Genomic DNA, 27,964 nt, shown 5'->3' with positions numbered 1-27,964 from the left:
AGACAGAGAGAGAGACAGACCAGAGAGACAGACAGAGAGAGAGAGACAGAGAGACAGACAGAGAGACAGACAGAGAGAGAGAGACAGAGAGACAGACAGAGAGACAGACAGAGAGAGAGAGACAGAGAGACAGACAGAGAGACAGACAGACAGAGAGAGAGACGCTTCATGCTAATTATATTATACAGTTTCCAGTTTCTGACTTTCTGCAGCTGGACGAGGTCACATGTCAGAATACTGTATATCTGAAGATGTTGTTTGTGTCGGAGACACTCGCTGACCTCAGAGATGTTGTTGTGGTCCAGCTTGAGATTCTGCAGCGCTGAGAACATGTCTGTTTGAGATCCTGCACAGGAAACATTCAACATTTACACTCAACGATCATCACACACACTTACAAAGTGCTTTACTTTGTGGAACCACCATTAAAACATTTCTGCAAAAAATCAGGAAATTCAAATAATACAAAAACTAAATGCAACAAAAATAATAAAACATGTTGGAAATAAAAAGATAAATATTAACTAAGGATATAGATGTTGTTAGATGTAATTCTTAATATGAATTGTTTTGTATCTTGTACCAGGAGCAGCATCGTCAAAGCGAATGTCAGACAGTCCGGTCTTAGACAAGTTCAGCTTCTCCAGTCTGCGAAGACACAAGCGCACAGAGTTCATCTCAAGAGCTTCAGTCTGGTGTTAATATGTTCATATTCAGAATAAAAAGAGGCAACAAACATACAAAATGTCTGATTGATAGATTGTGTTGGCATTATATCTGTAAAGATATGTAGAGTACCTGGGCAGAGCAGCTATACTGAGCACACTGTGCTGCACTAAAGGATTAAAGGACACATTGAGACTCGTCAGTGACTGCAGAACTCCTTCAGGCCTTTAAAACATCAAACACACGCAGAGTTACACAGAGTCACAGACGCGTCACGATGAAGGAAACAGGAAGTACAATGACAGCGTTACCTCTGCAGCTCAGTGATGTTGTTTTCTTCTACACACAGATCCTCCAGCTGTGGCCACATGGGGGCGCACTCCAGGATCTGAGCAGCACAGAGACATAAATACGTGTTTCCACTGAACAGCTGAAGTGTTTAGTTTGGACGTTACGTCGCATTTATCAACACGGGAAAGACTTTTATGTGCATTGTTTGTGTAAGATACATAAGAATAATTAATGTAATAAAGAATATATCAATCTGAAGTGGAAGGGAGGACGATTTATAAATAATTCATACATATTTTAATAAATATAAATAAACACAATATTTAAAGAAATATATAAAAAAAGTTTATATATATTTATATGTTTAAAATAATTGATCTTTTCTATATAATTGATTTTTAAATAATATGAATGCATATTTTGGTACCCCAAATAAATATATAAATACATACATCTATACATTTTAAAAATATTTATATGTAATGGTAATATAAATATGTTTTCTACATAAATATTATTTGATTAATAAAAAATAAATTACCATTACAAGATAATAATAAATACTAAATATCTAGAAATACAGATAATATAAATATTTGTTTTTATTTACAGGTTCTATATTTTGCTTTAGATTATTTTTACATAATCTACATTTTCTATATAAAAAGTGCAATAAGATATATATATATATATATATATATATATATTATAAATAATATAAAATACATACAATATAGACTATGTATAAATACTGGTTTTATAAATATTTATGTTTTGTATAAATGTTTATTTATATGAATATTGTATTCAGAAATAATAAATATTTGAGTACTAACATTAAAACATACTTTGTAATCTTGTCCTCTGACAGACAGAACATGAAGATGATGAACACACACTGTTGTGCATTATGTGTGTGTTATACAGAAAGGTGTACCTGCGGCCAGGTGAGGTCGCAGCTGTTGAGGGCGAGGACTCTGAGGCTGCAGAAAGCCTGGCAGAGAGACGGGAGGTCAGAGGGCAAACGCAGACTGTTGTTGCTAAAAAGAAGAAAACAAGAAGAAGAGTTCAGTGGAAGGAGAGAGAATAAATAATACATCTCGTCCACACACACTCTCAGAGGAGTGTGTACCTGAGCTGCAGTCCCTCCAGTGTGTCCAGCTGTTGAGTGATGGCAGCCACGTCCTCCCAGCAGCACAGCAGAGTCCCACTCAGGTCCAACCACTGCACGTCTGAGCGCTGCTGTTCAGGACTCACTGAGCACGCTGACATTCACAATCACAACCAAATAATTCAAAGCAACACCGAGTCATTTCCCTGCGGACGCTTCACACAGAGGACCGCCGGAGATTTCAGAACCAGCAGCGAGGCCAGATCATGGTCGCAAATCAACACGGGCTTCAACTAACTGTCGTCTTCATTGTCCATGAAAGTGACGAGATGTAACTTATCATTCTGAAGTAAATGTTAATTGCACAATTATTGGTTCCCTACACGCTTTCCCTACGAGAAAATGGCGGCGAGTTACGACAAAGATTATGAGCTGAAGCGTAAGCGAGCCTTTCGAGTCTCCTGGAAACAGGAGCTACATCGACGATACACCGCGTTCCTGTTCTGATGCGTCACTTCAGAAACACCAGAGAGTCCTTCCCGTCTGTAAAAAGATACTCGGCGTTGTTCTCCTGATCTCTCCTTCGGCTCCAGCTCCGTTCACTTCACTGTGACACAGCAACACTGACGGAAGATTCTCAAAACTGTACGGACAAAGAAAACAGAAGGAGAGTGGAATCAATAAAAGGAAAACAGATCCCTACACTCCGCCCTACTTTATGTGACCTGTGAGGTTGACCCCAACGCCTGGAAGCTTTCACTGGGGTCATTGTAATCCGCGTCCAAATCCGTATTTGAATGCACCGTTTTTATTTTATTATACATGCATTACTGCAAACAGTGAAATAAGGAATAGTAATTCCACGTTATAAGTTATTATATTATTAGTTATTAGTTATTCTCTGACAGACAGAAGAAGAAGTCACGTTCGGTTTCTTCACTTCATCCTGGCGCCATTTTATTTGTGAGTTGCAAAGCCAGGTCTGTCGTTCTGGACCCTCAGATAACTGTGATGAGCGTCGTACCTGCGGTCCTTGATGTTCCCCCACTTGAGCTTCTTGGAGGAGATGGAGATGTCCTCACTCAGCACCTCCTCAAAGTCGATCTGGTACACCTGTTTCACCGCGGTCAGGTAGTCCACTCCGAAGCTCACCTTCACTGGACGGACGAAGGAGCCTCCTTTAGGGTGTCTGAGAGAGCGCAGAGAAGTCCATCAGGAACACAGTGTTTACTCAAAAAGGAAAATTAAAGGATTCTTTTCTTGATTCTTATTTTGTCCAACAAGATATAATCATATTTGAGGAGAAATTAAATAGTTTTATTTTTTTATTAGCATTCAGAAAATGTGCACATGTTGCGTTTTCATCCAGAGGATCCTCGCCGTGTGACAAAGGTAATAAGAAGATTTCACAATGAACTCCACAGGAACACTGGATTTAATGTGGACGAGAACAATCAGAATTACCTGCATGTGAAATACTGGACTCCCTCATGGCTGCCGTCGTGTTTCCCTCTCTCTGGGTTATCCCATTCCACGCCGAACCACAGCCCTGAACACAAACACACACTTGGTGAGTGTGTATCAACATGTGTGTCTGTGTGTGGGGGGTGGGAGATCCTGCGAATTGCATCCGGTGGTTTTGATCCGGGCAAGTACGTGTTCTTTTGAATTGAGGCTTAAAACTTTTAGATTCGTCACTGCCTTTCCCAAGGTGATTTTAAGAGGTTACATTATTATATTTCTGCACATTGAATCTACTGTATTTCTACATGTTGTTGTTGTTTTCTTACCTTTTTATGAAATGTAAAACGTATGTTTATGCTTATGTAATGCACTTTGAATGTTCTTCTTGTTTAAATAAATAAACTTGTCTTGTATCCGTAGTAATACATCATCATGTATTTGTTGACTACATGTGTCTGTGTGTATTATTAATCTGAATCAACAAAGTTACTAAAGCTCTCAGATGCATGCAGTGTGGAGGAAAGTACAAGACTTGCCTCTGAGATGTAGAAGATGAGCAGAAGCACAACGTAGCAGAACATGTGAATACTCGAGTAAAGTACTTAAGTGCAGTACTTTAGTAAATGTACTTAGCTACCTTCCACCACTGCTACTTCATCTATGAGCAAAGATACACAACATGTGTGAAGATGTTGACTAACTGGAAAACATTGACCGAACAACTGCCGGTAGTTAGCGATAGTTATTGGGGGTTAGCGGTTGTGAAATGTCCATCGGAACCCCCCCCCCCCGGGTCTTGAGTTACCTGCCGTCGGGGGCACCGGGCCCACATAGCGGACCGTGGCCCGCTCCCCGTCGCAGGACACCAGCCTGCCCACCGCGTCCGCCGGCTGGTCGACACCCATCGAAACCGTCTTCTGTATCATAAGAAGACGTCGTTAGCTAACCGTATTCTACAATGTCCCCCCCGAAAACATGAAACACACTCGTAAAAACAATAACTGTCATAAAAAGATACACAGATCAAATTACCTGAGACGTTTTAAAATGTAGCTTTTGAAGCGTTTTAGCTTCTAAGCGAGTACACAGCAAAAAGTCCTCTTTAACTAAACCGTCTCTGTTTACTACCCACAATATTTGACGTATCTAGCTCACCGGAACGGAGAGCTTTAGAAGTTGCACAGAGTTTTGACGATTTCACAACATTTTTCAAAATAAAACAGCGGATTTTTTTATAAGAATGTTCAAACAATCAGCAAGATACAGTAAACTAAATAAAATTAAAATAATAATAACAACAACATAATAATAATAATAATTATTAATAATAATAATAATAATAATAATAATGATATGAAAAACTAAATTAAAAATAAGAATTATTTTTTTGACAGACGTCTTCAGGCAAACATCTCTGAGTACATTTTAGCTGCTCCCATTTTTATGTGTTACACATTTAAGGGACTCAAAATAACATTTGATTTAAATTAAAAACATTTTAAAATATGACGTTTAGAAATGTAGCTTCATGAATATAACATTTCCCTAATAAGATAAAAACAAATGTCAAATAAACTAATGATAAATACGCATAATATTAAATGCCGCGGTTTTTTTACCTTCTCTGTCTTTAACGTTCAGTTCCGACAATCGAAGCAAAATGATAGGAACCACTGTGCCGCTGTGACCGTGTTCCCTGTGGGACTTAATTCGTAGTAGGACGGACGTTTGTTATAAGGAAAACGTGTGAACGTGTGTGTAATATATCTCGTGTTATTGGAGTTTGGAGTCGTAGAAATTCGTGTAAATGCTAAAATTAACTTGATAAATTACTTGTTTGAACATAAAGATCAAACCGGAAGTCAGTCTTCGAGTGTCGCTGGAATAATCCGGAAGAAACCATGAAGAAGACACTCAAGAAGAGGTTTGTTTACACATTTTTATTTCCCAAATTAACGTGAATAAAGAGAACCTGCTTAATTTCTTTGGCCACAGATTTATTTATAACAGTTTGAAGCTAAACAGCGGTCTGGAGGACCGCGTTCAGGACAAAGCGGCTAAATATCATTAATAAAACTGTTAATTTATATCAACCCTCAGCACATTCACTTCAGTTACTTCAGTAAATTACAAATGCACACTGTAAAGATACTCTGTTGCAAGTCCTGCAAAATATTACTTCCCCTGTGACTATTATATATTATATAATTAGATTATTACTACACATGCATTTATGTACAAGCAGGATGTTGTAATGTTAATCTAAATATTTAACAAATTATTATTTTCCTTATGGATTAATCTGCTGACCAAAGTGACACCATCACAATGTTTGTTTTGTCCAAATCTCAACATTATTACTAATACATTACAATTATTAAAAGATTACCAGTTATTGTATGACAGATTGTGTGACCAGAATATCCACTTTATCACTACTGCAAAGTTAATAATCACATACTGTATTCTCAGAGCTGAGCCTTTAGTATTGCTTGCCACCCTCTTTAGTTTAGTTTCTATGTGATGGTTGTGGATCCTGACACCTCAGAGCAGCTGTTTTCTGTATGCTGTACCTTCTTCACTTCAGTGTTTCTGTCCTCAGTGAAGAGGCGTCGCCGGAGCAACCGGCAGCTGACTACGTTGTAGGTCAGGTGTCAGGAAGTTTGTTCCCGAAGAAGTCTGCGGCCTCCGGATCGCTGTCGGCTTTATTCGGCACCTCTGCACCAGCAGCTCCTCTCCTGTTTAAGCCGGTACCAAAGGTAACTCAAACACAGAATGTTTTTTTTAAAGGCTCATTCATTTCCTAAAGCAGCTGGTCACTGCAGTAATTAAACAAACAGGAGGAAAACATTTGTAAGGGACTATTTTCAGCAGCGGATTAATCCACATTTGGTGCTCTAGTGAGTATTTGGGTCAGCAGGACGGTGTGTGTGGAATTGAGTCAAAAATAAACTAAAAAGAAAATTAAATCAGGCTTTGATATACAATATATACACACACACACTCACACACTCTTGTTAGTGGACACATTCTCTGTTGGTTTGAGTCGGTGCATGAAGAAATAAAACGTATCCCCAGACTTGAACGTGTCCTGTGTTTGTTTTGTTGTTATGTCAGCCTGTTCCGAAGAGCACAGAAGCAAAAGAGGAGCCGAAGGCAACTCCAGAGGTCAAAGGTCAACTAAGCAAGAAGAAGCAGAAGCAACTTAAGGACAAATCAGAAGCCGACCAGAAGCTGGAAAACAGGTGAGGAGTTTAGAAACAGTCAATGGTTCTCCTTGTTCTTTTTTTACTCCTCTTCCTTTAGTGTTAGGTTTTTCTTCTTGGCATTCATTTATAATACCACCATCATTGTTATTCTTAAAGGTTTGTCATCAAATTAGTCTCTCTTTTTTTTTTACCCATCATAGAAATAATCTCACAAAATCCTCATAACGTTCATCCCTCTCATGTCTTTCCTTCCTCCTCTTCCGTTGCTCTCAGGGAGATCAGTTTACTGTGCGCAGACGAGGACGAGCGAGGGCACGAGACGCCCGCGAAGAAGAAGAAGAGGAAAGCGGCCGAGCTGAGCGGAGAGAACGACGCGGAGCAGTGGGTGATGAAGAGACAGATGCTGAAAGCCAGAAAAGAGGAGGAGGTGACGAAGAGGAAGAGGACGGTGTTCGTGGGCAACCTGCCCGTCAGCTGCACCAGGAAGGTACAGAACATTTAAAAGCTTGTTTTTCATTACAACATGTTGCTTCGAGAAGATAAAATGAGACTCAGAGTTTTGACTAAACAAGATTTTGTAATAGTTTTTTTCTTGCATCGTTTAATTATATATTGCAGAGAAGAACAACGTTGATGTTTTCCTTTTGTTTTTCAGACCCTGCAGAGCCTCTTCAGGGAGAAAGGATCCATCGAGTCCATGCGGTTTCGCTCTGTGGTAAAAACACAACTCATAATCCCAGCAGACAGTTTGGTTCTGAACAGCCACTACTCCGTCAGAACATTCTTTCTATGTGTCTAAACTCTGACGTGTTGATTAAAGAGAGAAGAAGAAGCTGTCCAAGCTCTCCTGCTAAATGTCACTCGCTACCAGAAGCATAAATTCACAGTTTAGGAAACATCTGGATCAACTTCTCTCATCATGGATGGCGAGATTGATTTATTTCCCCCGTGCGAGAAGAAACACTGATTTGTTTGAATCTGTAGAAATGAATTGATTTCAATGTCAGTGCGACTGAATCTTTCAAAATAAGAGTTTTCTCATCCACTTCAATACACACAGTTTTGAAGCGGCTGCATCAAGTGTCCATTAAAGAAACTATAACTTCTCCTCGTCAGCGCCCAACGATCTGTTTCGTTTGTTCCCTGCAGGTCAGAGAGGATCCCGCCATGTCCCGCAAAGTAGCAGCGATTCAGTAAGTTTCTGTCGTCCGCAGAGTTAATAAACTACAAACATCCTCAAATGTTAAACGCTGAAAATAAATCATCCTTTTGTTTTACTTAACAGACGTAAAGTTCATCCCAAGAAGCAAAGCATGAACGCCTACGTTGTGTTTAAAGATGAGGACGGAGTCGCCAAGGCGTTGGAGAGGTCAGACATTAAGTCCTTGAAATGAAACCGTCGCTCCGTGTGTTTCCCTTCAACAAGCTTTTCTTCTGCTGACAGGAACGGCATGGAGATCGAGACAGGCTTTCACATCCGAGTGGACAGAGTGACGGACAACTCGTCAGTGAGTCTCCTCGGCAAATCTCGTTATTCCCGTTAATACAGTTCGTTGGGACACATTTGGTGACGTTGTTCTTGTCTTGCAGCACGATAACAAACGCTCCGTGTTTGTGGGGAATCTTTCGTTCGGTGAGCCTCTCTGCCGGTTCAACATTGATCAGTGTTGTTTGTCATTTTGTGTTGACGTTAACATGTGCGTGTGCGTGTGTGTGTGTGTGTTTAGAGATCAATGAGCTGTCGTTTCGGCAGCACTTTGAGGATTGCGGCACGGTGGAGGCTGTACGGCTGGTGCGAGACCAGAACTCTGGACTTGGGAAAGGATTCGGCTACGTCCTGTTTGAGGTCCGACGACTCAAATGCTGTTTTCCTCTTTAAGTTTGTGTTCACGATGTTAAAGCTGCACAAGATATCGTTCGTTAAATCTTTATCGCGATGTCATAAACGCATCAAGTGTTCAATTTATGAAACAAAATGTTGGAAATAATTTGCTTTTTTTGAGCAGAATAGTGAAAACTTTCATATCCGTTTCATCTCAAGTAATATTGTGTGATATTCAACGTGGTTGTCCTCACATCGTGCAGCTCTACTTACGGTCGTTGCTGTTATTTGTACGTTTCGTGTGAGACTTGATGGTTTTGTACTTCCTGTCGCAGAGCGCCGACTCGGTGCAGCTGGCATTGGAACTGGACGACTCCAAACTGGAGGGCAGGACCATCCGGGTGAAGAGGTCGGTGAAGAAGGAGAAGCAGAAGAATAAAACTGACGGCAAAGGAACCGCAGGGAGGACCGGCAAGGGCCCCATGAAGGGCGCCACGAGGGGGGGCCCGGAGAGAGGAGGCGGTCGGGGAGGTTTCAAGTCTCAAAAGAAATTCTCTGGAAACCAGCAGCAGTCGACTAAAAGCTCGACCTCCTTCAAAGGGGAGATGGTGGATCCAAACACAAAGATTAAAAAGAAAGGACTGAAGAAGAAGAAACCAAAGGCGAAAAAGTCTGTTCATATCTGACGTCTGTACGTTAAAGAAACGTGTGTGAGGAAACGCAGCAGTGAGCTCTAATCACACAGGAAGTGCAAGAAGCAGCAGGTTCACAGAGTTCTGTCACTTCCACGTTCTTTCTTTTAAAGCATCTCTGGTGTTTGTTTATAGCAGACGGTTACTGTGGGAGCAGATCTGTGAACACAGCGAGGGGGAAATGTATGTCAGCAGAAATCATCTTTTTCTGTAGTCAAATGATTGTTTTCTTTAGTAAGTAGCCGCCGTGCATCATCCTTTACATAAAAACATGCTGAAAACTAACCAAGTTGAATCACATTTCTCCAACAGACTAAATAAAATACATCTTTTATAACTTTTCCCTGTTTCATTGGATTATATTGTTCAGTGTTCCTGTTATTGTGTTAAATGAATAAAGAAATTCTTTCATTTTGTGCCAGAATTTTACAAAACGTGTAAATCTTCAGTGTCTAAATGCAAATCAAGTACTCACATTCTTTACTTCAATAAAAGGAGCAATATCACAGTAAAAACACTTTGTTACAAGTAAAAGCTCAAACGTAGCAACAAATACTATAAGTGAAAGTACTCGACATTAATGCTGCAGTATTATATTAATGTTGGAGCTAATTATACAAGTTATTATTTGGTCTTTTAATTTGGAAAGTATTTAAAGCAGTCAATGAATTGCACTTGAGTCGATGTACTTAGTTACTTTATAAATTAAATGAGATCAAAGACATTAGATTCATCTTCAGCCAAACATTCAAACATTCACTTGAAGCCAACAGACACACAAAGTGTAGTGTTTACATTTCTGTGTGTATCGGTTCTCATGACATCCCTGATTCCATCTATGTGCCTTTTTACAATAATCCAGCAACAATAAATTTGGGAAAGAACCACCGACACCTCACGTTCAACCAGACACATTCTTGTAACGTCACTAAAGTCATGTCTAAACATGAGGAAACAACACCTGACAAACAGCTGCAGGAGGAGGAGCAACACAGGAGGAAGGAGAGCTTCACTCACACTGCAGAAGTGAAAGTAAAGTATGTCAGAGTGGAGCCACGCTGCAGTCGAGACAAGTCTCAGTTTCTCTCTAAAACAAACTGAATTCATCAGATCTTTGTCAACAACACAGCAGAGTCTCTGCCAAACACTGGTGAGTACAGCTGATCATATTTACACTTTCAACAAGCAGGATTCACAACTTCAGCTCTACTCTTTCACTTTAAACTCGGGAAGTTATATAATTATATAACTAATGTTTGTCCAGAGAGCCACGATACAGTATCCCACTTTAATAGCTTTTAACAATCTCTCTGTCACTTCTCAGGACTTTAGTAAATTGTTACTGAGTCACTTCTGCTTTCCTGACATTCTTACTGACACTGATCACTTCCTACATACTGCTTCCTGTTTCCTGTAGCTGTTTCACATTAAAAGCTTTCCATAAGAGAACCAGCCGGAGGCTTTTAAGATGAAGCAGCTAAAGAAACATTATCATCATCAAGTAAGCAGAGCTTTGTTAGCAGTGATATTCTCTAATAACAATTGGTTTACACAACAGGATGTTAAGTTAAGGCAGCACGAGTTAATTGCTCGCGGTTTCTCACATCTCGGCGTGGTGCAAGTTAAAACAAAGCATATGATTCAAAAATACGTTGCAAAAGGTTATACTTAAAACATCAGTAATCACACTTTCTTCTTAATCAAATAATTTAAACTGTTTTTGAATAAAGTCTTTTTTTCTTCCACACTACATGTGCAGATATGGCTGCTGCAAACTATCTGCAATCTGAAGACCAGTTCCTGTGCTCCATCTGTCTGGATGTGTTCACTGATCCAGTCACCACATCATGTGGACACAACTTCTGCAAAAACTGCATCAATGCACACTGGAATACTAATGACCAGTGTCTGTGTCCGATGTGTAAAAAGGCTTTCAGCACAAGACCTGAGCTCCATGTCAACACTTTCATCTGTGAGATGGTTGTTCAGTTCAGAGAGTCAGAGCAACAGAAAACCAGCAGCAGCAGCAGGTCAGAGAAACGATGTGCTAAACCAGGAGAAGTTCCCTGTGACGTCTGCACTGGAAGCAAAGTGAAGGCTCTGAAGTCCTGTCTGGTGTGTCTGACCTCCTACTGTGAGACTCACCTGGAGCCTCATCTCACAATGTCAGGCCTGAAAAGACATCAGCTGATCGACCCTGTGGAGAATCTGGAAGACAGGATGTGTAAGAAGCACGATAAACCTCTGGAGCTGTTCTGTAAGACCGACCAGACATGTGTCTGCATGCTCTGCACTGTTTTAGACCACAAGATGCATGATGTTGTTCCTCTGAAAGAAGAATATGAAGGAAAGAAGGCCGAGCTGGGGAAGACAGAGGTTAAAGTTCAGCAGATGATCCAGAAGAGACGACTGAAGATCCAGGAGATCAAACAGTCAGTCGACCTCAGTAACAAAGATACAGACAGAGAGGTGGCAGAAGGTGTTCAGGTCTTCACTCGTCTTATGGAGTCTGTTGAGAGAGGACTGGACGAGCTCATCAACACGATCAAGGAGAAGCAGAAAACAACAGAAAAACAGGCCGAAGCTTTCATCAAAGAGCTGGAACAGGAAATCTATGAGCTGATGAAGAGAAGGACTGAGGTGGAGCACCTCTCACAGTCTGAAGACCAACTCCATCTTCTCCAGAGTTTGCAGTCCCTAAACATCCATCACCAACCACCCACCAAGGACTGGACAAAGGTCAGGGTCCCCCCACCATCATATGAGGGGTACTGTGGTGAGAGCTGTGGCTCAGCTGGAGGAGACACTCAGTCAATGAGATGAAGAAGCTGTTTGGTGAAGCTGAGCTGAAGAGGGTCCAGAAGTATGCAGTGGATGTGACTCTTGATGCTGATACAGCAAATCCTTATTTAATTCTGTCTGATGATGAGAAACAAGTGAGTCGTGGTGATGTGAAGAAGAATCTCCCCAACTACCCAAAGAGGTTTTCTAAATGTGCTTGTGTTTTAGGAAAGCAGAGTTTCTCTTCTGGTAGATTTTACTTTGAGGTTCAAGTTAAAGGAAAGACTGAATGGGATTTAGGAGTGGCCACAGAGTCGATCAACAGGAAGGGAATTGTCCCACTGAGCCCTGAGTTTGGTTACTGGACTATATGGTTGAGAGATATAAATGTGTACAAAGCTCTTGAGGACTCTTCAGTCCTTCTCTCTCTGAAGTCTCAGCCTCAGAAGGTGGGGGTGTTTGTGGATTATCAGGAGGGTCTGGTCTCCTTTTATGACGTAGATGCTGCAGCTCTCATCTACTCCTTTACTGGCTGCTCCTTCACTGAGAAACTCTTCCCGTACTTCAGTCCTTGTCTGAATGATGGTGGTACAAACTCTGCACCTTTAATCATCTCTTCTGTCAGAGTCGACTAATCACTTACGTTATTTCATGTATTGATTTAATTCTATTCAAGGGAATAAACGTAGATATTTAGAGGTAACACTGTAGTTTACATCTTATGTTCTACAGAATCCGTTTACTGTGTTGATTAAGTTACATTTCATTGTTAAGATTTATTTTATTATGTGCATACTTTACATTGTCAACACTATAAATTGATGCATTGATCTTTTCAACCCTGCATCATGACACACGTTACGTGCAGAATATCAATGTAAACCTCTGATAAAAATTATTTTCACTTCCATAAGGAATCACTGTTTATAATAACCACAAATATGTCAAGTTGCAGTTTGCAGCATTTTAGCAAAATTACTCAAAATCAAAGTTTATCGTTTAATTCTTCTTTTTGATGTGCATCCACAGAAACATATTGCTGAATATTTCAATGTCATAAGGCTTCTATTAAGAGTAAGGCATAAAACATGCCTTTAGTATGTTCAGAATACAGTATTTGTTGTTGTTATACCGACATAAAAAGTTAACTGACAAAGTAAATTAATAGAATAGATGCCGACGGCGATTCCTATTTTGTGTGAAGGGTGGTTTACTTAATTACTGGTAACTTGAGTCTAAGAAATGTGTAAACATGTGATTGTGAAATAAACTAGTTGTTGAACACAAGACCTGAGTAAGCAGTGACTTGAACACCAAACACTGAACAGAAGAGCCTGGTAAAAACACAAGTTGTATTTCATGACAAATACATCGTGTTTCCTGTCGCTCATCAATCCAGCAGGTGAAGGACGAACTCTGCCACTACCAATGAGAAGTACTATATACAGAGAGGGAAATACTGCATTTAAATACATTGAATAGCTGTCTATGCAAACTATATATAGTTTATAAAGAAGGGTTTCATTTAATGAAAATATTCAGGGTTATAACTGTTTGACTTCAGCTCTAACTAGGGCTGGGTGATACGGACATAATGGTCTATCCTGCTATACGTCATTTCATATCGTGATAACGATAAACATTAGTGATGTAACGGCACCAAAACTTAAGATATGATAATATAAAAAGTCCATGATACGATATTTATGTCTATACTAAAAAATGATGACTTTAATAAAATATGAATCAGACAGACTGACTGAAGCTGGCGCAGAGCTTCACCTCGTGCTCCTCGTCACAAGAACAACTAGATGGTTTTTATATTTCAACAATCATACCAATCTTTAAACTGGGGAAGATAAAAACAAAGCAAATATCCTTGCCTTCTATATTTAGAGTTATTGGTTAAAAAAGGGACAAACATCACTGTAAAAACTAAAGTATAGTTTTAAAAGTATTTTTTATAAGCCTTTTCAAGCTAAGATTTGAATAGTAAATAAATAGTTTTGTAAAGATGGTGCTGGTGTTATGTAATTCAATTGAAACAGGCAAATAACATAAAACCCTCAGTGTTGAGTTCACAGTCATTTTGCTTGTTGCACTACAGTAACAACAGCGACAAGCTTCCATGTACAACACTTCCTGGTGTCATGGCGCAGAGCGACCACTGGATGGACCCCAACACAAAGGAACCACAAGCATTGAGTCACTGCACTGACACAGTTTGTGACACAGGTTCAGATCACTTCTCATGTTGACAAAGGACAACTGTGTTTGTAAATGTTGGTCCATTAAATAGTTCAACAATGACCAAACTTTATTTCTTGAACTTGTCCTGGCCGGTGGAAAAATGTTAGAAACCTCAGGGAGAGACTGAGGAGGGATCCCTCTCCTAGGACGGACAGACGTGCAATAGATGTCGTGTGTACAGGATAAACAACATAGTACAAATACAACATTTGACAGAAATTATGTTTTGTTGAAAAAGAGAAAGTTTGGATGAATCCAGGAAAATGTCAAAAAGGCTTCCCGGTGTCCAGCAGGACCAGGGCAGCAGGCGCAGCCACGATTCCTGATCCTGACGTAAACTTTATCAGTGGCAACCTGCCACATGAGACACAGAAACTCCGGGGATGATACCCCGGATGGTGAGTTAGTAACAGACATTTACATAAATGCATACAGATAGAGAGGGAGAAGAAGAGAGGGAGGGGAGGAGAGAGGAAGAGAAGGAGGAGAGCAGGGAGGTGTCCCCCGGCAGTCTAAGCCTATAGCAGCATAACTAGGGGCTGATCCAGGGCAAACCTGAGCCAGCCCTAACTATAAGCTTTTATCAAAAACGAAAGTCTTTAGCCTACTCTTAAATGTGGAGAGTGTGTCTGCCTCCCGAACACAAACTGGAAGCTGGTTCCACTGGAGAGGAGCTTGATAGCTGAAGGCTCTGGCTCCCATTGTACTCTTAGAGACTCTAGGAACCACAAGTAACCCTGCAGTCTGGGAGCACAATGCTCTAGTTGGTTTACACTATGAGATCTTTATAGATCTCATAGATCTGGAGCCTGACCATTAATTGCTTTGTAAGTCAGGAGAAGGATTTTGAATTCTACTCTGTATTTTACCGGGAGCCAGTGCAGAGCAGCTAATACAGGAGTAATATGATCCCGTTTCCTTGTTCTTGTCAATACACGTGCCGCTGCATTTTGGATCAACTGAAGAGTCTTAAGCGACTTTTTGGGACAACCTGATGACAATGAGTTGCAGTAATCCAGCCTTGAAGTAACAAATACAAGGACTAGTCTTTTAAAGCATCTCTGGTGTTTGTTTATAGCAGACGATTACTGTGGGAGCAGATCTGTGAACACAGCGAGGGGGAAATGTATGTCAGCAGAAATCATCTTTTTCTGTAGTCAAATGATTGTTTTCTTTAGTCAGTAGCCGCCGTGCATCATCCTTTACATAAAAACATGCTGGAAACTAACCAAGTTGAATCATATTTCTCCAACAGGCTAAATAAAATACATCTTTTATAACTTTTCCCTGTTTTATTGGATTATATTGTTCAGTGTTCCTGTTATTGTGTTAAATGAATAAAGAAATTCTTTCATTTTGTGCCAGAATTTTACAAAATGTGTAAATCTTCAGTGTCTAAATGCAAATCAAGTACTCACATTCTTTACTTAAATAAAAGGAGCAATATCACAGTAAAAACACTTTGTTACAAGTAAAAGCTCAAACGTAGCAACAAATACTATAAGTGAAAGTACTCGACATTAATGCTGCAGTATTATATTAATGTTGGAGCTAATTATACAAGTTATTATTTGGTCTTTTAATTTGGAAAGTATTTAAAGCACTTGAGTCGATGTACTTAGTTACTTTATAAATTAAATGAGATCAAAGACATTAGATTCATCTTCAGCCAAACATTCAAACATTCACTTGAAGCCAACAGACACACAAAGTGTAGTGTTTACATTTCTGTGTGTGTGTACCCTAAAAATACACAGTGTGTTAATAAGTGAGCTTTAGGTGTGTTTATGAACTTCACACACAGCTAGCAGTTTCCTTCCAGTCTTTATGCTAAGCTAGGCTAACCTCCTGCTGCCGCTTCACTTTAAACAGATGCACTTTATTTAAAACACAATGAAACTCACAAAACAACTTCATCGTTTGTTCACATGTTTTATTGTACTTTCCTAAAGAGGGTCGTCCACTTTAAAAAGAACAAAACATTTCTTCACTTTTTAAAAAGTGTTTCCGAGTCGAGACTGAACAGAAAGACGACTGATAACGAAAACAATAAATACTTTGCAGAGCATAACTTTCTACGACTGATATAATGAACAGACCTGTCAGACAGTACACCTGGGGTGTGTGCGACACCACCCTGAAGCGGATTCATGTTAACCCCCCGTCCAGTTAATCAGTACGTAACTAATGATGGTGGAAGGGGGGGGGCGGGCTCTCGTGTTTCTCAGGCCGTTATGATCAAGAAACTCTAAATACCCCAAAACGGGTAATTTAAGTAAAAAAACAAACTACTGTCATCGATAAACCAGGAATAAAAAACTAATTCCCTAAAGGACACCTTGATGGTAAGTGATGGACGTCGGCCGGAGTGATGGAGGCCGAGGCGTTGGCAGGTCGTCATGGAAGGAGGGGTCCACATGAGGAAGAGGAGGAGGAGGAGGAGGAGGAGGAGGGGGGGTCGTTTCCTCTCGAGCATCTCATTCTATATCGTCCTCGCTCAGACTCTGTGCACTCACGATACGCTGCAGGAGCAGAAACAAACATGAAAGAGTTAAAGGAGGATGAAGATGCAGAGTTTGGGGATTACACTGTGTACTGTTAAAGGTATGATCAGTGGTACATTAAAGTACAGCTTCAAGGTACTTGTATTAACCAGAGTATCCTTCTACTCCGCTACATCTCAGAGCAAAATATTGACAGCTTCAGTTACTGGTCACAGTTCCCCTCCCTCTCCAGTGTGAAGCCTTTATCTCCAGATGTGTCGAGTGTTTGTGATACACTGTGTGATGAAGTGTTCCTTTATGTGTTGAGAAGATTCTCCTCCTCCTCCAGATAAATAAAGTGTTTAAAAAGCCTCTTGGATCAGCTGTAAAATGCATCTTCACAAAGCTGAAAACAGGCTGTTTTTGTGAGGAGCTCATGAAAAGTAGACTTTTTAGAGACACGTGGTTCTCACAGACGCTACAAACATATGATGATCTTATAGAATATGATGCATTGATGGAGATTACACTACCAACAGGATGTAAAGGAGGGAACATTAGAACAACCGTAAACATGTACAGCAGTAACACACAACACACACATTAATGCAGCAGGAATATTAATCCAGAAGCATCACATGTAATAAAACTCACAGGGTTTATGTTTGCCTCTCTGGGAACCATCACCGTATCGTGGTGGAGAGGTTTGTGTGTCCCTATGAACCTGAGAGCTGTGTTGTCTTGAGCCTAGTGCTCCTGGTAGGGTCTCCCAAGGCAAATTGGTCTCAGGTGAGGGGCCAGACTAAGAATGGTTCAAAACGTCTTCATGAAAGAAAGGGAAAGGAAAGGAGAGACCCTGCCCGGAGGAAGCCCGGGGCCCCCGTCTGGAGCCAGGCCCAGAGGGAGGGCCCGACAGCGAGCGCCTGGTGGCCGGGTTTGCCACGGAGCCCGGTCGGGCACAGCCCGAAGAAGCTACGTGGTGCCTCCCATCCATCCATCCTGTGGGCCCACCACTCATGGGAAAAACCACTGGGGTCGGCTGCGCTGTCACACGGGTGGCAGTGATGGTCAGGGACCTCGACGGACCAGACCCGGGCATGAGAGGCTGGCTCTGGGGACGTGGAACGTCACCTCTCTGTGGGGGAAGGAGCCGGAACTAGTGCGGGAGGTGGATCGCTACTAGTTGGATCTGGTGGGGCTTGCCTCCACGCACAGTCTTGGCTCTGGAACCGTACTCCTGGATAGGGGTTGGACTCTATTCTTCTCCGAAGTTGCCCAAGATGTGAGGCGTCGGGCCGGGGTGGGGATACTCACTAGCCCCCGGCTGAGCGCCGCTACGTTGGAGTTTATCCCGGTGGACGAGAGGGTCGCCTCCCTACGCCTTCGGGTTATGGGGGGGAAAACTCTGACTGTTGTTTGTGCCTATGCCCCAAACCGCAGTTCTGAGTATTCGGCCTTCTTGGAGACCCTAAATGGAGCCCTGCAGGGGGCTCCAGTAGGGGACTCCGTAGCCTTGCTGGGAGACTTCAACGCACACGTGGGAAACGATGGAGACACCTGGAGAGGCGTGATTGGGAGGAAGGGCCTCCCTGATCTAAACACGAACGGTCGTTTGTTGTTGGACTTCTGTGCTAGTCATGGAATGGCCATAACAAACACCATGTTCGAACATAAGGATGCTCATAAGTGCACGTGGTACCAGAGCACCCTAGGCCAAAGGTCAATGATCGATTTCGTAATCGTATCATCTGATCTGAGGCCGCATGTTTTGGACACTCGGGTGAAGAGAGGGGCGGAGCTGTCGACTGATCACCATCTGGTCGTGAGTTGGATCAAGGGGTGGGGGAAGACTCTGGACAGACCTGGTAAACCCAAACGGGTAGTGCGGGTGAACTGGGAACGTCTGGAGGAAGCCCCTGTCCTGGGGATCTTTAACTCACACCTCCGGCTGAGCTTTTCAGCCATCCCTGTGGAGGTTGGGGGCATTGAACCTGAGTGGGCGATGTTCAAAACCTCTATTGCTGAAGCTGCGGTGATGAGCTGTGGTCTCAAGGTCTTAGGTGCCTCAAGGGGCGGTAACCCTCGAACACCGTGGTGGACCCCGGTGGTCAGGGAAGCCGTCCGACTGAAGAAGGAGTCCTTCCGGGTTATGTTATCCGGGAGGACTCCGGAAACAGTTGCAGGGTATCGAAGGACTAGAAGGGCGGCAGCTTCTGCCGTGTCAGAGGCAAAGCAGCGGGTGTGGGAGAAGTTCGGAGAAGCTATGGAGAAGGACTTTCGGTCGGCACCAAGGTGCTTCTGGAAAACCATCCGGCACCTCAGGAGGGGGAAGCGAGGAACCATCCAAGCTGTGTACAGCAAGGGTGGGACCCTGCTGACTTCAACTGAGAAGGTTATCGGCCGGTGGAAGGAGCACTTTGAGGAACTCCTGAATCCGACTAACACGCCCTCTATGGTTGAGGCAGAGCTGGAAGCTGATGGGGGATCATCGTCAATTTCCCTGATGGAAGTCACTGAGGTAGTCAAACAACTCCACAGTGGCAAAGCCGCAGGGGTTGATGAGATCCGTCCAGAAATGCTGAAGGCTTTGGGTATTGAGGGGCTGTCTTGGTTGACACGCCTCGTCAACATTGCGTGGAAGTCTGGGACAGTGCCTAGGGGTTGGCAGACCGGGGTGGTGGTTCCCCTATTTAAAAAGGGGGACCAGAGAGTGTGTGCCAACTACAGGGGTATCACACTTCTCAGCCTCCCTGGTAAAGTCTACACCAAGGTACTGGAAAGGAGGATCTCATCGCTGCTCTTTGCAGATGATGTGGTCCTTATGGCATCATCGGTCTGGGACCTTCAACAGTCACTGGATCGGTTCGCAGCAGAGTGTGCAGCGGTTGGGATGAGGATCAGCACCTCCAAATCTGAGGCCATGGCTCTTAGCAGGAAACCGGTGGACTTGCCTACTCCGGGTAGGGAATGAGCCATTACCCCAAGTGAAGGAGTTCAAGTACCTCGGGGTCTTGTTCGCGAGTGAGGGGACAATGGAGCGAGAGATTGGCCGGAGAATCGGAGCAGCGGGGGCGGTATTACAGTCACTTTACCGCACCGTATTGTGACGAAAAGAGAGCTGAGCCAGAAGGCTAAAGCTCTCAATCTACCGGTCGATCTTAGTTCCTACCCTCACCTATGGTCATGAAGGCTGGGTCATGACCGAAAGAACGAGATCACGGGTACAAGCGGCCGAAATGGGTTTTCTCAGATGGGTGGCTGGCGTCTCCCTTAGAGATAGGGTGAGAAGCTCAGCCATCCGTGAGAGACTCGGAGTAGAGCCGCTGCTCCTTTACGTTGAAAGGAGCCAGTTGAAGGTGGTTCGGCATCTAGTAAGGATGCCACCTGGGCGCCTCCCTAGGGAGGTGTTCCAGGCACGTCCAGCTGGGAGGAGACCCCGGGGAAGACCCAGGACTCGGTGGAGAGATTATATCTCCTCACTGGCCTGGGAACGCCTCAGGATCCCCCAGTCGGAGCTGGAGGATGTGGCCCGGAGAAGGGAAGATTGGGGTTCCTTACTGGAGCTGCTGCCCCCGCGACCTGATCCCGGATAAGCGGTAGACGATGGATGGATGGATGGATGGATGGGTTTATGTTTGTTGTTTCTGCGTGGAGAACAGGAAGACTAAAGGAGATCCCAGATAAATAAAGAGAAGTGTTGGGCGTACCTGGCTGATGCTGGGCAGTTTGGTGAGCAGCATCTGGAAGACGGGCGGAGGCAGAGTCTGCTGCAGCACCTGCAGCAGCTGCTAAGGCTGACCACACACTGCGATGGCGTTGGTCAGGTGGTCCACACCTTTCTCATAGTCTCCTGTGCAGCGAAGCACAAACACAAGACATGAACACTCACTTACACACACACACACACACACACACACACACCAGAGGGATGACTTCCAAACTGAAGGTGTGTGGAGGTGTTACCCTGAGCCAGCAGCTCCTCCCCCAGCTGGATCTCCTCCAGGAAGAACTTCTGCACCGCCTCAGCGTCCTTCAGGTCTGGAAGCTGCAGGACAAACAACAGTCAGTCACAGGAAGTAAAACTTCTAGAGTCTCTGTGGTCCGAGCTCACAGGAAGTCACCCTCCCATGAGCAGTGATGAGCTCTGATCTGAACTTCATCTGCATGCTGAGAGCAAACCTCCATCAAACAGCATTATCCAATAAGGAGGCAGATAGAAGCAGCCAGCTGCTCACTGAAGTCCTCTATAGATGTTAACACATATAGTGGCTGAATGCTTCAACTATGTATATCATCACATATATTTGTGACTTCACATGCTACATTTTATATTGCCATTGAACTACAGGAAGTAAAGAGGTTCGGCGTTTAAAATAAAAGCCTAAAGGTAGTGCTTACTGCTTCTACTGGAATGATTATTATTATTATTATTATTATTCGTTATCTAGTATACGCAGTTTAAATCACCCCTGATACAACACTATTGTAAATAACATGCAGATGTTTGTATAGGTGATTGTTATTTCATCAAGTAAAATGTTGTAAATGTAGATTTTTTAGTCACTGAGAAATCATTTATTTAATCACACCCCCCCCCCCCCCCCCTCCCTTACCATAACGCACACTGATTGGTTCTGAAATGATTGACGGGTGATATCAGGAAGTGTTTGTGCTCACCTTTGCCATGCCCGCCCTATCTTTGGCTACCTTCTGCTTTCTTCTCCCTGCGACAGAAATACAAAGAAATACCGAGTTATCAGCATTTTATGAAATTAAAAACCACAGCTGATTCAGAAATACAACAACAACAACAACAACAACAACTCCCTGCAAAACAAGATGTTTGTTAGTCGTGCATTTAACTATTCCTTTAAAAGTTCAAAGGAAGATATGAAAGTATTTAAACTTAAAAACAATAATGAACTAACATTATCAACAGAGTGTGAAGAGGTCACTGTTTCTAAATGTTGGTCCATTAAATAGTCCAACAATGACCAGACTTTATGTCTTGAACTTGTCCTGAAGAAAAACGGATAAATATGTTAAAATGTTTCTGTTACAGGTAAAAACCTGAGCTGATCTTTTGGCTGATATAATAACCGTTCATATTTTGTAATATTCATTTTAAAAATGCAGTTTTTGGATTTCCTTTTATCTGGAGATGTCACAATACCAGACATTTGGAGTTGATACCAATACTGGTGAAAGTCCACGATTCTCGATACAACGTTGAAAAAACAATAAACACTTAGTTTGTATTAGAAAGTTATTAAACAGGTTAAAATTCTCTCTGTTATATCTATTTTATATTGCTATGAAAACATCTCTGCATTTATTTAAGTTTCTCACTTACAAGATTACATTTGAACACGTCATAATAGATTTTAGCTTCGGCCATTACTAATTCTTAATGAATAGAACTTAAACGTATCATAATGTAACTCATTCTCCGTTAGCTCCGTATTTGTAGCCCACCGGCTGCTAACAGCCAACACTAGTTTTCCTCCAGCAGATTCCAACCATAGATTTCAACACTGATTTGTTGTTTACATTGAAACATTATCAGGGAAACAGGGTGATAGTGAGTTTACTGCGTTTCTCTACTTCTGGATTTTAACGCGTTAGCACTCGGTTCAGTTTGTCACCTGCTAAACGACAGTTAAACATACAAGCATTTAAAAAAATACCTTTCATCTCGAAGACGTAACGGAGAAGATCTCTGTTCGACACCAACACATTTTCTATCAAACTCAGGATGTTGTTAACCTCGAGTCCTGCCCCGGTACTTGCAGTAGTCTAGAAAAACTAGCACCGTCGCGTTTTCAGAATTGTGGCATCGACTTGGTTCCGAAGTCTCGGTTCTCATGACATCCCTGATTCCATCTATGTGCCTTTTTACAATAATCCAGTACATTGTTAGGGCTGCTAATATTACAGAGTATTCTTACTCTTCCACTTCTCACAGAGTTCCCACACAGCTCAGTTCTACCCCTCAACAATTTACTCAACAATAAGTTTGGGAAAGAACCACCGACACCTCACGTTCAACCAGACACATTCTTGTAACGTCACTAAAGTCATGTCTAAACATGAGGAAACAACACCTGACAAACAGCTGCAGGAGGAGGAGCAACACAGGAGGAAGGAGAGCTTCACCTCACACTGCAGAAGTGAAAGTAAAGTTTGTCAGAGTGGAGCCACGCTGCAGTCGAGACAAGTCTCAGTTTCTCTCTAAAACAAACTGAATTCATCAGATCTTTGTCAACAACACAGCAGAGTCTCTGCCAAACACTGGTGAGTACAGCTGATCATATTTACACTTTCAACAAGCAGGATTCACAACTTCAGCTCTACTCTTTCACTTTAAACTCGGGAAGTTATATAATTATATAACTAATGTTTGTCCAGAGAGCCACGATACAGTATCCCACTTTAATAGCTTTAAACAATCTCTCTGTCACTTCTCAGGACTTTAGTAAATTGTTACTGAGTCACTTCTGCTTTCCTGACATTCTTACTGACACTGATCACTTCCTACATACTGCTTCCTGTTTCCTGTAGCTGTTTCACATTAAAAGCTTTCCATAAGAGAACCAGCCGAAGGCTTTTAAGATGAAGCAGCTAAAGAAACATTATCATCATCAAGTAAGCAGAGCTTTGTTAGCAGTGATATTCTCTAATAACAATTGGTTTACACAACAGGATGTTAAGTTAAGGCAGCACGAGTTAAATGCTCGCGGTTTCTCACAGCTCGGCGTGGTGCAAGTTAAAACAAAGCATATGATTCAAAAATATGTTGCAAAAGGTTATACTTAAAACATCAGTAATCACACTTTCTTCTTAATCAAATAATTTAAACTGTTTTTGAATAAAGTATTTTTTTCTTCCACACTACATGTGCAGATATGGCTGCTGCAAACTATCTGCAATCTGAAGACCAGTTCCTGTGCTCCATCTGTCTGGATGTGTTCACTGATCCAGTCACCACACCATGTGGACACAACTTCTGCAAAAACTGTATCAATGCACACTGGAATACTAATGACCATGTACCTGTGTCCGATGTGTAAAAAGGATTTCAGCACAAGACCTGAGCTCCATGTCAACACTTTCATCTCTGAGATGGTTGTTCAGTTCAGAGAGTCAGAGCAACAGAAAACCAGCAGCAGCAGCAGGTCAGAGAAACAAGTTGCCAAACCAGGAGAAGTTCCCTGTGACGTCTGCACTGGAACCAAACTGAAGGCTCTGAAGTCCTGTCTGGTGTGTCTGACCTCCTACTGTGAGACTCACCTGGAGCCTCATCTCACAGCGTCAAGGCCTGAAAAGACATCAGCTGATCGACCCTGTGGAGAATCTGGAAGACAGGATGTGTAAGAAGCACGATAAACCTCTGGAGCTGTTCTGTAAGACCGACCAGACATGTGTCTGCATGCTCTGCACTGTTTTAGACCACAAGATGCATGATGTTGTTCCTCTGAAAGAAGAATATGAAGGAAAGAAGGCCGAGCTGGGGAAGACAGAGGTTAAAGTTCAGCAGATGATCCAGAAGAGACGACTGAAGATTCAGGAGATCAAACAGTCAGTCGACCTCAGTAACAAAGATGCAGACAGAGAGGTGGCAGAAGGTGTTCAGGTCTTCACTTCTCTTATGGAGTCTGTTGAGAGAGGACTGGACGAGCTCATCAACACGATCAAGGAGAAGCAGAAAACAACAGAAAAACAGGCCGAAGCTTTCATCAAAGAGCTGGAACAGGAAATCTATGAGCTGATGAAGAGAAGGACTGAGGTGGAGCACCTCTCACAGTCTGAAGACCAACTCCATCTTCTCCAGAGTTTCCAGTCCCTAAACATCCATCACCAACCACCCACCAAGGACTGGACAAAGGTCAGGGTCCCCCCACCATCATATGAGGGGACTGTGGTGAGAGCTGTGGCTCAGCTGGAGGAGACACTCAGTCAAGAGATGAAGAAGCTGCTTGGTGAAGCTGAGCTGAAGAGGGTCCAGAAGTATGCAGTGGATGTGACTCTTGATGCTGATACAGCAAATCCTTATTTAATTCTGTCTGATGATGAGAAACAAGTGAGTCGTGGTGATGTGAAGAAGAATCTCCCAGACAACCCAAAGAGGTTTTCTGACTGTGCTTGTGTTTTAGGAAAGCAGAGTTTCTCTTCTGGTAGATTTTACTTTGAGGTTCAAGTTAAAGGGAAGACTAATGGGATTTAGGAGTGGCCACAGAGTCGATCAACAGGAAGGGAACTGTCTCACTGAGCCCTCAGTTTAGGTAACTGGACTATATGGTTGAGAGATATAAATGAGTACAAAGCTCTTGATGACACTCCAGTCCTTCTCTCTCTGAAGTCTCAGCCTCAGAAGGTGGGGGTGTTTGTGGATTATCAGGAGGGTCTGGTCTCCTTTTATGACGTAGATGCTGCAGCTCTCATCTACTCCTTTACTGGCTGCTCCTTCACTGAGAAACTCTTCCCATTCTTCAGTCCTTGTCTGAATTATGGTGGTACAAACTCTGCACCTTTAATCATCTCTTCTGTCAGAGTCGACTAATCACTTACGTTATTTCATGTATTGATTTAATTCTATTCAAGGGAATAAACGTAGATATTTAGAGGTAACACTGTAGTTTACATCTTATGTTCTACAGAATCCTGTTTACTGTGTTGATTAAGTTACATTTCATTGTTAAGATTTATTTTATTATGTGCATACTTTACATTGTCAACACTATAAATTGATGCATTGATCTTTTCAACCCTGCATCATGACACACGTTACGTGCAGAATATCAATGTAAACCTCTGATAAAGATTATTTTCACTTCCATAAGGAATCACTGTTTATAATAACCACAAATATGTCAAGTTGCAGTTTGCAGCATTTTAGCAAAATTACTCAAAATCAAAGTTTATCGTTTAATTCTTCTTTTTGATGTGCATCCACAGAAACATATTGCTGAATATTTCAATGTCATAAGGCTTCTATTAAGAGTAAGGCATAAAACATGCCTTTAGTATGTTCAGAATACAGTATTTGTTGTTGTTATACCGACATAAAAAGTTAACTGACAAAGTAAATTAATAGAATAGATGCCGACGGCGATTCCTATTTTGTGTGAAGGGTGGTTTACTTAATTACTGGTAACTTGAGTCTAAGAAATGTGTAAACATGTGATTGTGAAATAAACTAGTTGTTGAACACAAGACCTGAGTAAGCAGTGACTTGAACACCAAACACTGAACAGAAGAGCCTGGTAAAAACACAAGTTGTATTTCATGACAAATACATCGTGTTTCCTGTCGCTCATCAATCCAGCAGGTGAAGGACGAACTCTGCCACTACCAATGAGAAGTACTATATACAGAGAGGTAAATACTGCATTTAAATACATTGAATAGCTGTCTATGCAAACTATATATAGTTTATAAAGAAGGGTTTCATTTAATGAAAATATTCAGGGTTATAACTGTTTGACTTCAGCTCTAACTAGGGCTGGGTGATACGGACATAATGGTCTATCCTGCTATACGTCATTTCATATCGTGATAACGATAAACATTAGTGATGTAACGGCACCAAAACTTAAGATATGATAATATAAAAAGTCCATGATACGATATTTATGTCTATACTAAAAAATGATGACTTTAATAAAATATGAATCAGACAGACTGACTGAAGCTGGCGCAGAGCTTCACCTCGTGCTCCTCGTCACAAGAACAACTAGATGGTTTTTATATTTCAACAATCATACCAATCTTTAAACTGGGGAAGATAAAAACAACAAGGCAAATATCCTTGCCTTCTATATTTAGAGTTATTGGTTAAAAAAGGGACAAACATCAATGTAAAAACTAAAGTATAGTTTTAAAAGTATTTTTTATAAGCCTTTTCAAGCTAAGATTTGAATAGTAAATAAATAGTTCTGTAAAGATGGTGCTGGTGTTATGTAATCCAATTGAAACAGGCAAATAACATAAACCCTCAGTGTTGAGTTCACAGTCATTTTGCTTGTTGCACTACAGTAACAACAGCGACAAGCTTCCATGTACAACACTTCCTGGTGTCATGGCGCAGAGCGACCACTGGATGGACCCCAACACAAAGGAACCACAAGCATTGAGTCACTGCACTGACACAGTTTGTGACACAGGTTCAGATCACTTCTCATGTTGACAAAGGACAACTGTGTTTGTAAATGCTGGTCCATTAAATAGTCCAACAATGACCAAACTTTATGTCTTGAACTTGTCCTGGCCCGTGGAACTGAAGAAAAACAGTCGTCGGATAAATATGTTAAAATGTTTCTGTTACAGGTAAAAAACTGAGCTGATGTTTTATCATAACAGTTTATCATTTGTAATATAAAAATACGAGTGAAATTAGTTCTCGATTCACAATTTTGATACAACGGTGAAAAACAAAACAATAAACACTTAGTTTGTATTAGAAAGTAATTAATCAGGTTAAAATCCCCTCATATCTATTTTATATTGCTATGAAAACATCTGCATTTATTTAAGTTTCTCGCCAAAAAGTTCATTTTCAAATCAAATCACATGTATTTATATAGTCCAATATCTCAAATTATACATTTGTCTCAGTGTTTACAGACTGTACAGGTTAGGACACCCTCTGTCCTCAGACCCTCTGTCCTCAGACCCTCTGTCCTCAGACCCTCTGTCCTTAGACCCTCTGTCTTTAGACCCTCTGTCATTACACCCTCTGTCCTTAGACCCTCTGTCCTCAGACCCTCTGTCCTTAGACCCTCTGTCCTTAGACCCTCTGTCCTCAGACCCTCTGTCCTTACACCCTCTGTCCTTAGACCCTCTGTCCTCAGACCCTCTGTCCTTACACCCTCTGTCCTTAGACCCTCTGTCCTCAGACCCTCTGTCCTTAGACCCTCTGTCTTTAGACCCTCTGTCATTACACCCTCTGTCCTTAGACCCTCTGTCCTCAGACCCTCTGTCCTCAGACCCTCTGTCCTTAGACCCTCTGTCTTTAGACCCTCTGTCATTACACCCTCTGTCCTTAGACCCTCTGTCCTCAGACCCTCTGTCCTTAGACCCTCTGTCCTTAGACCCTCTGTCCTCAGACCCTCTGTCCTTACACCCTCTGTCCTTAGACCCTCTGTCCTCAGACCCTCTGTCCTTACACCCTCTGTCCTTAGACCCTCTGTCCTCAG

General features: G+C 42.1%; 3 protein-coding genes and 2 pseudogenes across 4 annotated transcripts in view; 3 read left to right on the top strand and 2 right to left on the bottom strand.

Annotated features, from left to right (window-relative positions):
- The window catches only part of tbce (tubulin folding cofactor E), an 8,334-nt gene extending 3,633 nt beyond the window's left edge, over positions 1–4,701 (bottom strand). For both annotated transcript variants that reach the window (XM_029462151.1, XM_029462066.1), the window contains exons 1-11: positions 4,565–4,701; positions 4,338–4,449; positions 3,533–3,617; positions 3,093–3,257; positions 2,626–2,711; positions 2,090–2,189; positions 1,895–1,997; positions 978–1,054; positions 799–891; positions 584–648; positions 282–346 (exon numbers count right to left, since the gene is read on the bottom strand). In XM_029462151.1, the coding sequence (XP_029318011.1) occupies positions 282–346; positions 584–648; positions 799–891; positions 978–1,054; positions 1,895–1,997; positions 2,090–2,189; positions 2,626–2,711; positions 3,093–3,257; positions 3,533–3,617; positions 4,338–4,437 (939 nt within the window). In that variant the 5' untranslated portion in view covers positions 4,438–4,449; positions 4,565–4,701. The remainder of the gene's footprint in view (positions 1–281; positions 347–583; positions 649–798; positions 892–977; positions 1,055–1,894; positions 1,998–2,089; positions 2,190–2,625; positions 2,712–3,092; positions 3,258–3,532; positions 3,618–4,337; positions 4,450–4,564) is intronic.
- A 508-nt stretch (positions 4,702–5,209) lies between these two features.
- rbm34 (RNA binding motif protein 34) lies at positions 5,210–9,597 on the top strand. Its single transcript, XM_029426995.1, has 11 exons — positions 5,210–5,456; positions 6,135–6,291; positions 6,650–6,777; positions 7,015–7,228; positions 7,397–7,456; positions 7,891–7,934; positions 8,027–8,110; positions 8,186–8,249; positions 8,332–8,374; positions 8,469–8,587; positions 8,899–9,597. Exons 1-11 carry the CDS (start codon positions 5,434–5,436, stop codon positions 9,247–9,249), a joined length of 1,287 nt encoding a protein of 428 aa, XP_029282855.1. The 5' UTR covers positions 5,210–5,433; the 3' UTR covers positions 9,250–9,597.
- A 682-nt stretch (positions 9,598–10,279) lies between these two features.
- LOC115028517 (E3 ubiquitin-protein ligase TRIM21-like) lies at positions 10,280–13,323 on the top strand (annotated as a pseudogene).
- A 2,879-nt stretch (positions 13,324–16,202) lies between these two features.
- Positions 16,203–22,816, bottom strand: LOC115006658 (mitochondrial import receptor subunit TOM20 homolog). Its single transcript, XM_029429002.1, is given in 5 exon segments — positions 16,203–16,808; positions 20,477–20,619; positions 20,733–20,814; positions 21,447–21,493; positions 22,457–22,816. Coding segments are annotated over 5 exon segments (324 nt in total). The 5' UTR covers positions 22,464–22,816; the 3' UTR covers positions 16,203–16,763.
- A 44-nt stretch (positions 22,817–22,860) lies between these two features.
- LOC115028441 (E3 ubiquitin-protein ligase TRIM21-like) lies at positions 22,861–25,425 on the top strand (annotated as a pseudogene).
- The last annotated feature ends 2,539 nt before the right edge of the window (positions 25,426–27,964 follow it).

Source organism: Cottoperca gobio, chromosome 1 (genome assembly GCF_900634415.1).
Source record: "Cottoperca gobio chromosome 1, fCotGob3.1, whole genome shotgun sequence".
In the NCBI taxonomy this organism is placed as follows: domain Eukaryota; kingdom Metazoa; phylum Chordata; class Actinopteri; order Perciformes; family Bovichtidae; genus Cottoperca; species Cottoperca gobio.
The sequence above is the reverse complement of the archived record's forward strand: the minus strand, read 5'-3'. Positions and strand labels throughout refer to the sequence as shown.

Coding starts and splice junctions, on each gene's coding strand:
- rbm34 (XM_029426995.1), top strand. CDS start 5,434: ATGAAGAAGACACTCAAGAAGAG. Junction 6,778..7,014: donor GACCAGAAGCTGGAAAACAG/GTGAGGAGTTTA, acceptor CGTTGCTCTCAG/GGAGATCAGTTTACTGTGCG. Junction 8,250..8,331: donor GAGTGACGGACAACTCGTCA/GTGAGTCTCCTC, acceptor CTTGTCTTGCAG/CACGATAACAAACGCTCCGT.